At 47.0% G+C, this 14,311-nt stretch overlaps 1 protein-coding gene across 1 annotated transcript in view; it reads left to right on the forward strand.

Annotated features, from left to right (window-relative positions):
* The first annotated feature begins 288 nt into the window (after window positions 1-288).
* TFCP2L1 (transcription factor CP2 like 1) overlaps window positions 289-14,311 on the forward strand; it is a 33,313-nt gene continuing 19,290 nt past the window's right edge. Inside the window, exons 1-2 of the mRNA XM_040561599.1 lie at window positions 289-507; window positions 4,971-5,122. Of these exons, the coding sequence (XP_040417533.1) occupies window positions 446-507; window positions 4,971-5,122 (214 nt within the window). The 5' untranslated portion in view covers window positions 289-445. The remainder of the gene's footprint in view (window positions 508-4,970; window positions 5,123-14,311) is intronic.

Consider the following 14,311-nt stretch of genomic DNA (forward strand, 5'->3'; position numbering starts at 1 on the left):
GGGACATTGCCACGGTCGCTGTGACAGAACGGGCATGAGAGCCGCCATGTCGCGACAGAACTGCGAGCTCTCCCCCGTCCCTCGGCGGGCTGCCCCGGGCCCCCGCTGCCGCTCTCCCCGGCCGGGCAGCGCCTTCCCCACGGCCGCCCTCGCCTCTCCTCCCGCTCCCGGTGCCGGTACCACCGCCCCGGGACCGCCCTCAGCCACCTGCGGCCGGGCGAGGCGGAGCGGGGCGGGCCGGGGGTGGGCTCGGCCGCCCTCCAGCGCCGAACGCAGCCAACCCGCGCCGGCCGGGGCCGGGCCATAAAAGCGCCGGGAGCCGGCGGGGCCGCGGCCGGAGCTGGCGGGAGCGGTGCCGGGGGTGTCTCGGGGTGGGCAGCCCGGCTGGCCCCCACCCTTCGCCGCCTTCCCCCAGCGCCAGCAGCGGGCCCCCTCCCCGCCCAAGATGCTGTTTTGGCACACGCAGCCGGAGCACTACAACCAGCACTCCACCGGCAGCTACCTGCGGTGAGTCCCGGCGTGAGCGCGGCTTTGCCCGCAGAAACCCCTCTTTCTGGGAGGCGTGGGCTTTCTCTTGCTCCTTTCTCCCTCCCACGTTACCACCGCCACAGGCGACTTGCCGGGAGTTTCGCCCCCTGGGGCTTTGGCTGGGCTCCGAGGGGGAGCCTGGAGAAGGGCTCGGAGGGCGCCCCGTTTGCTCAGGACGGGCTTTCTGCCTCTTCTTTTTGGGGCAAGGAGCGAAAAGCTCTTAATTTCACTTTCTGAACTTGTCTAAACCAGCTTTTTCCTGCCTCCACACAGGCGCGTTTAATTAAATGTGCCTAATTTAAGCACAAGGGCTGCTGAACAATAGTCTGCAACATGTGTTAGCGCAAACTCGTATTTCCTCCCTCCAGAAGACAACAAAGCAGGCAACTTTGGGAGTTTCCTTTTTGCTGGGTGCTTATGAATTATTTTTCTCTGAATGTATAAGGCTGGGCTCTCAGCTGGTGTCGATTGCTGCTGCTCCGCTGGAGCCCAATTTCACTGACGGGCGGCAGTGGAGGCTCTGGCGGTGGCCCAACAGCCGTGCTTTCCAAATGCACCCCAAATAGCTGCTCCTGAGAGATGGCCAGTTTGTCCGGTGAAGCACCTCACACACTGATAATGCTGCTCTTTCAACGCGACATGCAATTGTAACAATTCCTGCTCCTTATCAGTATTTGCAAAGGAATTTTTCAACCAAATAATCACTTCCCATTATCAAATGATACAGTAGTGTGAGATTCTTGCTTGCCAGCTGCCTTCCTCGCTTCTGCATATAGGCTGCTTCACCTCCTTCCTCTACCCCAGTAAATATTTTACCTATGTGCTTGGGGCAGAAGTCTTGTGCCCTGTGCTTGCAAAGCTGATGAGGACAGTGAGAGCAGTAGTAGCAGGCGAGCCTCAGCCTTGCAACTTGTGCCTATGGTTGCTGTGATAGCTCTTATGCTGCTCAAGTTGATCTAACACTATAGGTTCATAGCATCAGAGTGCTACAAGATCATCGAGTCTGGGTCAGGCTCAAGCCCACAATTCTGCTTCCTTTGAACTGGCCAGAAAACACATCTGATTATTTGTGCTGATTGATGCTAGCAGTTGCGAGGTTCGTGGTCTGGCAGGAAGGCTGCTGGTGTGCAGGTAACCTGCCAGTGCTTCAGCAACAAGTGTCACCTTTAGCGAGTATTTGCCACTGTGACCATGGGACTAAAAGCTCTAAAACCAGATTTATGGCAGCGTTAAGCAATAGCCTCAGGCATTTCAGGAAAGGTCAGTTGAATAAAACACTTTTTTGTGGAGACCTCTAACTCTGACTAACTGATGGGAGGATGTCAAGACATACGTTTCTAGAAAGGGACACTTTGTTTTGGGCTGTGACTGTGAGGGCTGTGTGTATCCTCTGGTTGAGACTCAGCAGAGGAAGCTGAACTAGTACAGTCCTTGAGGTAGCTATGGGAAAAGTTTGTATGGATTATAAGTTTGTAACGATCAAAGGCTTTGTGCATATCCGAGACATCTGTGTAAACTCTGGCATACCTCAGTGTGATGTGGTTGCAGTGGGTATTTGTAATTATAGCAAGACAATACTACAGATAAATCCTTGCAAGTCTTCCTTCATTTTCATAGAAACATATGTATTTCGATCTCTGCTCTGCCAGCTGGCTGAGCCGTCTGTCTTGCAAATTTTCTCCCTTTCCTCAGGTAAGTGGACCAACCTTTAGTGAAGACGAGAATACTAAAGCTTTAGCATGAAGGTGAAACTTGGGAGAGTTTTAAGGTTCTCCTCCTTCCCCCTGCCCTATTTTTAAAGGATTCTTCAGGGGGCAAAGGATGTTTTAAAAAAAAAAAAATTGCTTTTTCCAAAACTTGATTTGTAGCACTTGTGAAGGGAGTTGAACAAATATTGGTGTCTTATATACTTACACAGTAGAAATCCTTTTAACCCTTTAACTATTGTTCACATATTCTATGTTCCAAACAGTTCTAGTAAGGTGAAATGTTTCATGAGGGTTTGATCCAAAGTTAGGGATACCACTGGCTGAAATGCTATAGGAATAAGAAGGTGACTTATATGTGTGGTTTCATTAGTGCTTTGATATGGTTAAGCTTTCCAGAAACTAAATCATGTATCTGTCAGTGCTTATGGTCATCAACTATCAGACAGCTGTTCTGGCAAATATAGGGGTGTTAAGAGCCTGATGTGAAATACAGTATTTTGAATTTCAGCTCCCACTTGCCTAAGTTTCTCAACTGTTTCAGCAGAAGGGGAGGAAATGATACACCTAGCTGCTAACCCTGGGCCAGATTTTGCATGCTCTTTATTTTTGCAGAGCTGCAGAAGCTCTCAGACTTGAGAGTTTTCGGTCTGCTCTCATCCGTGAGGCAGCGTGCATTCCTCTAGTGTTGCGCAGAGGAGTGCGTTGAGAGCAAATGTTGGCATCCGGGGTGAGCGAGATGGCTGGAGCAGTATCAGATCCTGCATGTGTGTGGAGCAATGGTATCTATTTCAGAAATCTACTGGAGGCATTTCTGTCACTTCATTACTGTAGTAAATCATCACTAAGGGAAAAAAACCTCTCTATGGTCGCAGTTGGGTAAGAGCAGTGGTTTATGTCAGTAATGCCAGTAAGCGAACGGGGCTGGGTGCTTTCAAGTTGGTGATAGTATGGAGGGGGTGCAGTTGGAAGAGGAAATGGAAATAGATGGGTGTTTCTTTTCTCCTGAAGTGGCACGGTTTGCTCTCTGGCTTTATTTCTCCATAAACAGGAGTACCTGAAGCAGGCACTTCAGCAGTTTGCTATAAACTGCTGCACCATTTCACTGATGACCTGGGTAGCCTTCAAGGTCGTGGGTGTTATGAGTGAATGCAAGGTGGATCATTAACTGAACAGGCAAGGAAAAATTCTTAACGCTCTTTCCATAGGCAGCATGCCTATATGCACTGGCATTCTCCTGAGCAGCTTTTCTGAAAGCTTTTGGTGTGTGGGGATTACTGAAGGGAGCAGAACTGCAGCCTATGTGATGGGAATTTTGAGTCTTCACACATATGGAGGAAGCAGAGGAAAAGAAACCTGATTACTTATTCTGAACTGTCTGTGTTCAATATAATCCTCCTAATTTGGAAGGGTATTAATGTCTTAAGTAGGTAGATACAGTGATCTGAAATGTTAGAGATGCAGGAAAGGCTAATGGGGCTCTCCAGCATTAGACATGCTGAGATGAGGGTGCTTATTCCTGGCATCTTTTTGTGCTAATCATTCTGTTGTGCTGTCAGCCTCGCTGACGTCCGTTCTGCTTGGGGATTAGTGCGAGCTGGGGTCGGTGTGGCTGTAAGTCAGCATGAACATCTTGTAAGGGAGGGAGAACTGGGACTGCACAGCTCCATGTGAAGCTGCTGCTGAGCACCTGTTTGCTTTCATGAGGGTAGTCTGATGTCTGAAGGGCTATGCTATTTCTCAGGATCAGATTTATTAAGGTGCGAGGAGATGTTAGGAGTCGAGTAATCCAACAATTCATGACAGGTACACGCACGGCTCCTTTTTTTACAACAGGCCTGTGTGTGCTTCTGACCCTTTGCTGATACTTGCAGAACTTTTACTAAGCTGACATTTAGCTGTCAAAATAGTGTCCTTTCTAGCTTTTTTTTTCTTCTGATAGGCTTTTGTTTATCAGAGAGGTGGGTTCACAAGATCACAGAATGGTTTGGGTTGGAAGGGACCTTAAAGACCATCTAATTCCACCCCCTGCCATGGGCAGGGACACCTTCCACCAGACCAGGCTGCCCAAAGCCCCATCCAGCCTGGCCTTGGGCACTGCCAGGGATGGGGCAGCCACAGCTTCTCTGGGCAACTGGTCCAGTGTCTCACCACTCTCCTAGTAAAGAATTTCTTCCCTATATCTAATCTAAATCTCCCCTCTTTTAGTTTAAAGCCATCACCCCTTGTCCTATCCCTACATCCTGACAAAGAGTCCCTCCCCAGCTTTCCTCTAGGCCCCCTCTAGGTACCGGAAGGCTGCTGTAAGTTCTCCCTGGAGCCTTCTCTTCTCCAGGCTGCACAGCCCCAACTTCCTCAGCCTGTCTTCATAGGAGAGGTGCTCTAGCCCCTAGATCATCTTCATGGCCCTCTTCTGGACTCATTCTGATACTTCTATCAGGGGAACCTGCTTAACTAAAAAGTAAATCTAACTTATGTTTTTAAAACGTTTTAATTTTCAGAAATACTCTGTTTTGCTAATGCTGTGTTCTTTTGTGTCCAGTGTTGACATCTTAGAGGCAGAAGCTGCCTTGTTACATTATACAGGCCAAATTCTTTCTTTTTTTAGCCATCATAACTCAGTGTTTCTCCAGAGATCATCTCCATTATTGCAGAGCACGAGAATCAAATCCAGATTGAGAGTAGAATATTCCATAAAGTCTTTGTAACTAAATGTGTGTGAATTGTATGTTTCAGAGATGTCCTTGCACTGCCGATCTTCAAGCAGGAAGAACCTCAGCTGTCTCCTGAGAATGAAGCCAAATTGCCTCCGTTTCAGTACGTCCTTTGCACAGCCACATCACCTGCTGTGAAACTGCACGAAGAAACCCTGACCTACCTCAACCAAGGTAGGGTTTGTACTACGTGAAGGAGGGCAAATTTCCTGGGAATGATTCATGAAAGAGAATGAATCCAATACTTGTACCTCGCTGGGAGGGCAGTGGGAAGGGGAAAAGAAAGAAAGATATGAGGAGGGGGATGGAGGAAAGGAGGAATCTTTAGTTTTTCACATTTGTATACCAGATTGTCAACTGATGTAAGATGATGAAGTACCATTGATTTTAATTGTTGACTTAAAGCAGCTTTATAGCATGTACCATGTAGCCAGGTACTGGCTTGATCTTCAACAATTTGGAATACAGCCTCCTACCTTCATCTTGACAGGCCAGATGAATTTAGCAGATGGGTGAGCTGTGGACTGGGGAGGGTCCTTAACACTGCGAGTCCCCAAGTGCTCCTGGAGGGTATTGCAACAGAGGTTGAGCTAGTGAGTACTCATGGGCTCCTCAGTGGTCTGGGCAGAGCTTGATGTTGTTCCTGTTGGCTGGGTGGCATGGCTCTGCTCTGCTGAGTCCCTAGCTTGACAAATTGCTGGGGTTCACCATAGCTAGGTCCTCCATAAATGACCTTATAGACTAATTTTTACTCCTGGATAAACAAACACTGCATGTTTTTTTCTACGCTTTTTTCTACTTTGGCAGAATTTGTGCGTACACATCTGTGGTTGCAGTTTGGCTGTCATTTTGCAGTACCTCCTGCGTGTGGGTCCCAGAGGGTTCAGACCTCTCCAGGCACAGATTATGTGAAAACTTTCTATGCTGTCTGCCAGGTTGTAAACAAGGGCATTATACTAGCAATGAGCTGAAGGCTATCTGCCCCATGTTACTGATATCTTCTCCCTCTTCTGAATATTGTCCCAGCTCTTCAAGCTCAGCACTGAGCATGAAGCTCACTGAAGTGTCTCAGGATGCATTTCTCTCAATGCTTGTACAAAACAGAGCCCTGACCTGCCTGGGGCTCTTAGCGCAGATGCGGCTGGCTGCTGGATCTGTATTGCTCACTGGTAGATCAATAGAGCCCCACTAGAAAGATCTGCCACGTGCTGCAGGCTCTACCCAAGGAGCCAGATGTCTTGTACATCAGAAGATGCTTGGGGTTTGTGCCTGTGTATTCCCAGTTCAGATTCCCATCCAAATACAGCAAACCCCAGGAGGTGGCATGGGGCATATCAAGAGTGAGATGAGCATGAATCTTTCTGTGAACACAAAATTATTTCCGGTTTCAGCGTAAAAGATCTGATGTGAGAAGCAGTTGTCTGCCAAATACTTTAGCATACTTCCGGCAGCACCTTTTTTTTTGAAAACCATGGAAGGGCAAAAATTACACAACTCTCTACACAATACCATGAGTTTCAATGGAACTGTGTGACTAGATCAGTCCAGGTTTTACTATGGAAATTAAGACTATTGCTGCCTTTGTAGATAAGATTGTGTTGTGCTAGGCTTATTATAGCAAAAAGTTATTTCCTATTCCACCTTGACACAATACTGACTTACTTCCTTGATAGGCCAGTTCAGGTATCTTCTGCACCTGTCTTTTACCCCCCAAGGGGGAAAGTGGGGATGTGCCCCTGCACAACATGTCCTCGGGAGCATGAGGTTGGACAGGCCTAGAAGAACGAAACAGGGATGAGGCTGCCAGGAGCCATGTGGTGGGGTAGAGCTGGGAAGGGGCTGGGGTAAGAAGTATGGGAACTCTGGTGCTGTTGGCTTTCCTAAGGGGTCTTGGGGTAATTAGTTGTAAAAGGTGGTGCCTCTACTCCTTCATTCCGAGTTGAATGTCTCATTGCTTTTTGTTCTTCTTGGCAGGAGCATCACAACTGCCTGCCACCTTCTCATCAGCATCCTCACCTCATTTCTTTAAGCTCCCAGGCAATTCATCTTCATCCTTATGCTGTGATCCTCTGGGTTTCTTTGAGATCCTCTCGAAATTCAGTTGAAAGCCAAGGCCCTCTGTATGTAGGTGGATGTGGTGGCTCTCTGTATGTGTTTTTTTGTCTGAGATCTTGTGGGGTGTCTACCTTAAAAGCCTTTCTACTCTACTCCAGCAGGTTGCCTCATATTCCACACCAGCAGCTGCACTTCTGTTCCCAGCACTGACCCTGTCTGGTAGCAAGGGCAAGCCTTGGCCCTAAAGTCATCTGACTTGTAGTCTACCTTGATGCTACGTCCCTTAGACCAAAATCCCTTGCCTGTGCTAGTTAGGAAAAAGGGACTGGAGTCTGCTCCCATGAGGATATGGCCTGCTGTGAGAAGCTTGTCATCACTGAGGATGGTTACATATGGGGAGAAGAAGATGCTGGGCACACATTTCAATCAGCTGTGGTCAGAACTGGGGAGTCTGCCTTCAGTTGGTGCAGTATTAGTGAGGATGTGGCCTGGGGTTAAAAAGCAAGGAGGATTTGTCTTGCAAGACATTTTTGTGTTCAGGAACATCTACATAAAAGGGTATTTAGTGTTTTTTCTTAACATCTGTGTCAAAAGCATGTTCTTTGTCTATTGACCTCTGGAATAAAAAAATAGGATGTCTGTGTAAAATTAAAAATTAAAGTGCTTGAGGCAGAACAGAAACTCTTCTGTAGGAACTATTTCTGATTCATAAGCTGTATAGTTTCCCAGTGGGTATCTTTTGTGTAGGTATTTTCTCCTTACTCCTCCAAAGCCAGAGGAGAGTATTACAACTCCTTATGGGTTGAAATCTATGCAAGACAAGCCAGGGAGTGCCGCACAGGTGCTGCCACGCTGATCTCAATGATCTTGCTATGTGTAAGTTAATGTATTAGGGTGCTGAAGTTTCTGTGAGTTTTGTGTTGTATGAGCCTGAGGAGGTACATGAAGGGAACCTCAAGGCAGCTCAGGCTTACACCACTGCTGGGCGTGGCATGGCAGAAGAGCTGACTGACCCCAGTATGCTGTGACCATGCCATCTCATGAAGCAGTTAGGACTGTTACCCTACATCTCATCGCCTTACACTCCCTGTAAGCATAGGGACACCTCTTGCCTCTTACCCTCTCTTTGTCCTGTTGCATCCGGCCAGTTACACAAAACTTCCCCTCTTCCCTGTATGCATGAGTTTTGAATCAGGTTACCTGAGGAAATAAGTAATTTTATTAATACCTGTTCCTCTAGCAGTCATAGCTGGCTTCTGGTTGCACAGATACAAAGGAAAAGTGGCTGTCCCAGCTCCAACAAAGCCATTCACATCCAGTGCAGTCACACAGCCGAGCTATGAAGACTGTGTTGGGGTTTTCAGCTTCCTGGCTCTTGGGCTGAGTGACTCTTGCCACCTGCTGTCCAAATGTTCCTTCCTGACTGAAGCTGCTCGCCCCTCAGTAGCTGACCTTTTGTCACTGAAGCAGCTGTGTGCCCGTGCTCACTCTGCATGACTAGTTACTAGGTCAGCGCTGGTTTGTGAGTGGACCAGCGCAGGAGATAGCCTGTGTACAGGAATGGATAGAAGAAAGCTCTGATGGAGCACTGGAGGGGGGGGAAGCTGGAAAAAAAATGGCAGCAAATTGAAGGTAAAGTTGCATAGTAGAGAGAGTAGAGACTTAAATAAGGTCTGAAAGTGTTTCACAGGGGTGAGGAGGAAGGGATGCCCAGTGGCTGCATTCATGTGCAAACAGGAGAGGGCTCCAGGCTTGTGGACCAGCGTGGCATCCCATGAACCTTGCTTTTTTCTGGGTGGACCCAGACAGATGGTCAGTGGTACTGGGCTCCCACAGGGATAAAGGAGAAATCCAAGAGGAGTCCGGAGCTGGAGAAGCTGTTCTCAGCAAGGGCAGGGGAGGCATTTATGAGGGAGCATTAAGGAGTGCTGTATTAAGTTGACTTGGGGACGATCAGCAGTGGCAGGCTCCCAAGCTTGTCTGCGCCAGTTTGAAACCATGAATGCTCACTGGCTGCTGCTCTAGAACTAGCCAGTAAATCAAGTATCTAGAGTCAAATCCTTAGCTTGGTTTCCAAAGACTGACTCATTACACTTGTCTTTCCTGATCTCTTCCCCCCTGCGTCCCACATTCTTTGGGAAACTGGAGCCAGAGCCCTGTAAGTCTGAATTGAACATGATCTTAGTGTGCTAATCCTGAAGGCAATTTATAAGGTAAGAGATCTTTACTGGACCACAGGATGGTTATTCATCTGACAAAGGAAGTATAGATGTGCTGGTATGGTGTCGTAAACCACTACCCTTTCGATCTGCAAAGCTGCTAAAGGTGCTGTGTCCTCACATGAGGAGCTGCTGCTGCTGGCGTTGCTCCCTTGGTCAGGGAGCACATCTGTCAGCAGAGCTACACTGTCCAGAAGTCTGCAGCACAAACATCGCCTAACGTTTTTGGAACTTGCCCGCCTTTCAGCACTATTTCAGTGTCTCTTGTGGATAAGGATTTTCAGACAAACAATCAACCAGCGACCATATTACAAACCACTGCTTTAGCAAGAGGTCTTGATGCAGTTGCATATTCCATGGTCTGCAGTCATATGGGGTGTGGTTTGACCAGGGCTGGTTGAAACTAGTTTCAAACATGGACAGAAATGGGAGCAATGAAGGTGGTTCCAGAAACTGCACCAGGAGGAATGCAGAGGAAACAAGCACTGTACAGCAGATCTGAATGCTAATAAATGTGAGGAAATAAAATTGTTCATTTAAAAAAAAAAAAAGCACAAAGCAAAAATTGTTGCCCAAGGGAATTGGCTTGTAGCACCAGAACCACATGTGGACTGTGAGCTGCTCAAGTCATGATGTTGTTTCATGCCCAGTGCTGGGTTGGCTCAGAGCCAGAGATCTAAATTGCTCCAAATAGAGGGTGGTTCGGGCTGATGGCCGCAGTCACTAAGACCCAGCTGTGTGCCAAACCCAACCTTGGCCCCCAGTGGTCCTTCAGAGTAACCAGCCATCACCTGCCTGTAAAGCTTTCCTGGGCTCTGTTCGGCTCTCCAGACCTGTGGTATGTGACTTGTGGGTCTCAGCCATGGGAGCATTTCAGTGTACAGCTGGTTAGGGTTAGGAAGGCTGGCCATCTCTGCTTTGCAGTGTCTTCCAAGAGTTATCTTCATTGCCAGTCCTAGACAGTTCAGAAAACAAACAAGCCAAAAACCCAAACCATGAGAGAAAACCACTAACATCCGAGAAGACCTGTGATGATATTGGGAGCGTTGCTGTAGTGGTGCATGAGCAACAGATGCCTCATGAAGCTAAAGATGGACTTAGCTGCATTCTGTCACACACGAATGAAAGCCCCAAATATCAGTCTCTGGGCATGTGTCCAAGTTCAATATGCGTGTGCATTAACTGGTAAACTGTGCTGTATTTTAAAATCTGCGGGCTGTTGTCTTGCCTCAGCTCACTGCAGACGTTCTCCGATTTCCCTTCCAAGAAAGGTGCAGAAAGCACAGGGCAGTGGTCAGCTGAAGAGGACATCTGGAAGCTGGTTGCTTGGGTAGGAGATGGAGTTGCTTACAGCAAAAGAAGGCAGAAGAGAACCTTTGTCTCCCTTGAAAAGTCTAAAGTTCAAATACAGTTGTCTAATCTTCTACAGCCAAAGAACTCAGTTTTAAATACTGAGATTTACAGTAAATGAAAAAAGCTGTTTTGTATTGACGTTAACTCGTACGTAATTGAGTTCTTATGGGGTCACAACTGTCTGAGTGTTTGTAGTTTTCCTGGAACAATTCTTTATTTGCCTAAATGAAGTGTAGAGGAGGCTGAGTGACCAGCTCTGACTGGGTGTGCTTCTGGTTTAATTATAGCTCTGTTTGCGGGGATATTTTTGCTTTGTCCCATCCGAAGAATTGCCTCTCTTCATATCAATCGCTGTTGCCACTGACCAGATCCTGGGTATCTCAAGGACCTCTGCTGTTGGTGGCCTGTCCCACGTGAACATGCACTTTACCTTTGCCTGAGATCACGGGCACATACATGACTTTGTGTCATTGAGGCTGTGAATGTGAAGTGCTCCCTGGTGGCTGTCCATCCTTGATCCCTGATCCTTGTGGGGTGCTGTACTGCTGCTTGCCCCCCTCTTACCACTCTGTTTCTAGGTTCAGATAGCTTCAAGAAATGGCTAACAAAGCTTGTCTTTTCTACATCTGAGGCTGGCTATTTGGCATTTTTGGTTCTTGTGGTGCACCTCTTTGGTTTTGAAGAAAGAATTTGTCTCCTACCTTACTTTGAAGACAGCTCTGAATAGGTTCTGATGTCTCAGCTGAAGCCATTAATTGTGCTAGCAGCTATTTCCCCATATGCTTGGCAGCTCCGTTTTCACTTGGCAGCCCAGGATAAACAACCCTGTCTCCAAACCACACCATCCCTAAGCTCACTATGAATCTTGCTTCAGATGACAGGGCACCTCTGCATAAGTAGAGCATCTGACTTCTGTTGTCCCTAGGAAGCTAGAATCTCAGTTGTCTTTTAATCAAGAGCCTGTTTTCTATTCTTTCTGGAATACTTCTGTTGCTAACATCTGGATGAAATTCAAGTGGGATTGTGAACTTGCTGGATTGTAGGCTGTGCACAACTCCTACTGGAAGCCCCTAGACTGCATTTTGTTCTCCCGCTTCCATAAATCTTCAATATCCGTGAAGGAAGTGCTCAGAAGTTGCTACAAGTGTTGTGAAAACTCAGAGAATATAGCCAAGATTTTTTCCTACTATTCCTTGTCGCTTTTTTATTTTATTTTTTTACTTTCCTCCATTATCCATATCTACCTTGAAATTCCTGTAGTTTTGAGAGTGAAGATTGCCTGAGTTTCTACATTTGATGTCTGTATCAATGTTCTTGGCAGCCTGAGGTGATATGTAAGCGTTCCAGCTACCTTTTCGCAACTTGCGGTGTCCTAAAAGATCATATTTTGTATAGCAATCAGAAACTTAGAAAGCACTGTAGGTTTGACGTGGTTAGCTGTTTGTATAGGAGTAATATATGTATGACACCTTGTTTCTAAAGAGGCTGGAAAAAAAATCCCTTTTTCCTCTTTGCTTCATACCAAGCATTTATGTTTCTGAAACTATACAGCAAGTATCTGAGCAGTAAGATTTCTCTTGTCCTGGCTTGGTGTCACATTTGTGACACGTGCCCAAGGTGCAGCCTGCTTTGATGGGGCATTTGTCAGTCACATCTTCTCTCCCACTGTGCAGTAGGCACAATGAGAAGCCAGGTGCTGTGGGACCTCCTTTCTGCCGCACCTTTCTCTACGTTACTGCAGAAATGTGGTGGAGGAAGTGACTTACCTGAGGGCCGGAGGGGGTCAGGAGTTGTACTCAGCTCTTCTGCATCCCTCTTCTGCACCCTCACCTGGGACCATTCTTCTTAGTTATCTGGGACTCAGGTAAATATTACACACACAGTCTTGCAGAGCTATAAAACCTGTTGTCCAAATTGACTCAGAACAGGTTGAAACCAGAAAAAGCCTGCCTTTTTTTACTTACACAGAGGGGGCTGGGGTTTTCTGAGCTGGACAGATGTGACCCAGATAGTCCTGGGTGTTTCAAGTACATGCTAGAGAAGTTGAAATACAGGAAGAAATTATGTTCACGGGACAGATTTTTTTTTCCATTTTCTATCAGAAGTCTGTCGTTCCTTCACTGATTAATAAGTATTAAAAATCTCAACATGTACCATGGCTTTGATTAGGTGGGATGAGTTGCCAAGATCCAACAAAGTAGGTGAGGTCTGTGCAAGAGAAGACCAAGCACACACAATGAATTTAGAAACTCAGAGTGTTTCTGTGTTCATTGGCTGGTTTTGTGTACTTGATTCAAGTTAGACTAGTCTTGGAGGAATTAAATATACATCCCGCTCTTTGGAAACCACTCTAAATGAAGAGTGTTTCTTCTAATGCCTGTTAGCTATGAAGTGTCACCACTGTAAAATGGACCATCTTCAAAAGTCTGGGAAGACAAGGGCTCAGCCAAATGTCCATATAGTAAATGAGCACTGAAGTTTTCCTCCAGCAAACTCGGCTCTGAGGCATGTGTTGGGCTTTCCCACAAGAAAGAGGCACAGAAAGAGAAAAGAAGGGGACAAAGAACCTCCCCACACCCGAGCTGGGGGTAGATTGTAAAAGGAGAACCCCAGGAAAAGATATGATGGCAGTGCAGCTCTGTGGTGTGGTAGTAGAACCAGGAGAAGTGTTGTTGAATTGGGTCTTTACGTTGCTCTGGTGGCAATGGCAAATCTTTGGTGTTGGACTCGCATGGGTACCAAAACACAGTGGAGCCCCGGTAGCTTTGCTGCAAAGAGGAACAGGCAGGAGGCAGGTGAAGGGATGGATCAGACTGCAAATACTAAAGCAGGGCATATATGAATTGTGACTTTTTTAGCCCCAGTTCAGATGGAGATCATGCAAAAGAGGAGTTTGTGAGCATTGGTCTGACTGGGCAGCTTGATACTGATAAAACCTGGGCACTGAATACCAGAAACTGGGAAGTCGTGGCCAGGAAAGGGCTCGCTGTCTTCACCCTGCTCCAGCCCTGGGCCCTTATAACTGCCTGCTGCTGAAGATGACATGTGGGACAAGATGGATCTGGTGTGTCAGGATGACTCTTATGTTCCTTTTGCTTTGCCTGGCCCACAGTTGGTCCTCCTCTGCAGGATTTCCATGCTCCTAGCATAGTGGGAGCTTTCAGGGTGGCCTATTGTGTAGCTGCTGAATTCACAGTATCCTCTGGATAAACATCTCCTAGAGCATCTTGTCAAAGGAGGCTGCAGCAAGCAACTGCAGGATATCCAACGCCATTTGTGGCCCGGGAAGGGAGGATTCTGAATTCTGCTGTTGTTCCTCGTGCTGAGTGTCCGCACACGGGACACTTTGGCAAGTCTCAGGCTAAGTTTTATTTCTGCTTTTGTTGGGCTAAGAAGGTGCGGGCAATCAAGCACGCAAGCTCAGATGCCAGCTCAGTCACTCTTGTCTTGTTTACTCTGTGGATTCATTAATCTTTCTTGTCAGAAGAATCTTTGTGTGTTCCTGATGCCCTGAATACTTGAATTTGGTTGTTTCAAAGGTGATCCTCCTGCCTGCTGGATGTGCTTCGGTCTGGGAGGAGAAAAGCTTTTTTTTTTTTTTTCTCCTTTTCCTCCCCCCTCCTTTTGTGTGCTGCATTCAACTGTCAGCATTCCTTTGCCTTTATCTGTGCACTGTTTAGGATGTCCATATAAAGTTGCTAAATGGAATTTTTATTGGTCAGCTTGGCTTAATAAT

This window comes from Cygnus olor, chromosome 6 (assembly GCF_009769625.2).
Source record: "Cygnus olor isolate bCygOlo1 chromosome 6, bCygOlo1.pri.v2, whole genome shotgun sequence".
Taxonomy (NCBI): domain Eukaryota; kingdom Metazoa; phylum Chordata; class Aves; order Anseriformes; family Anatidae; genus Cygnus; species Cygnus olor.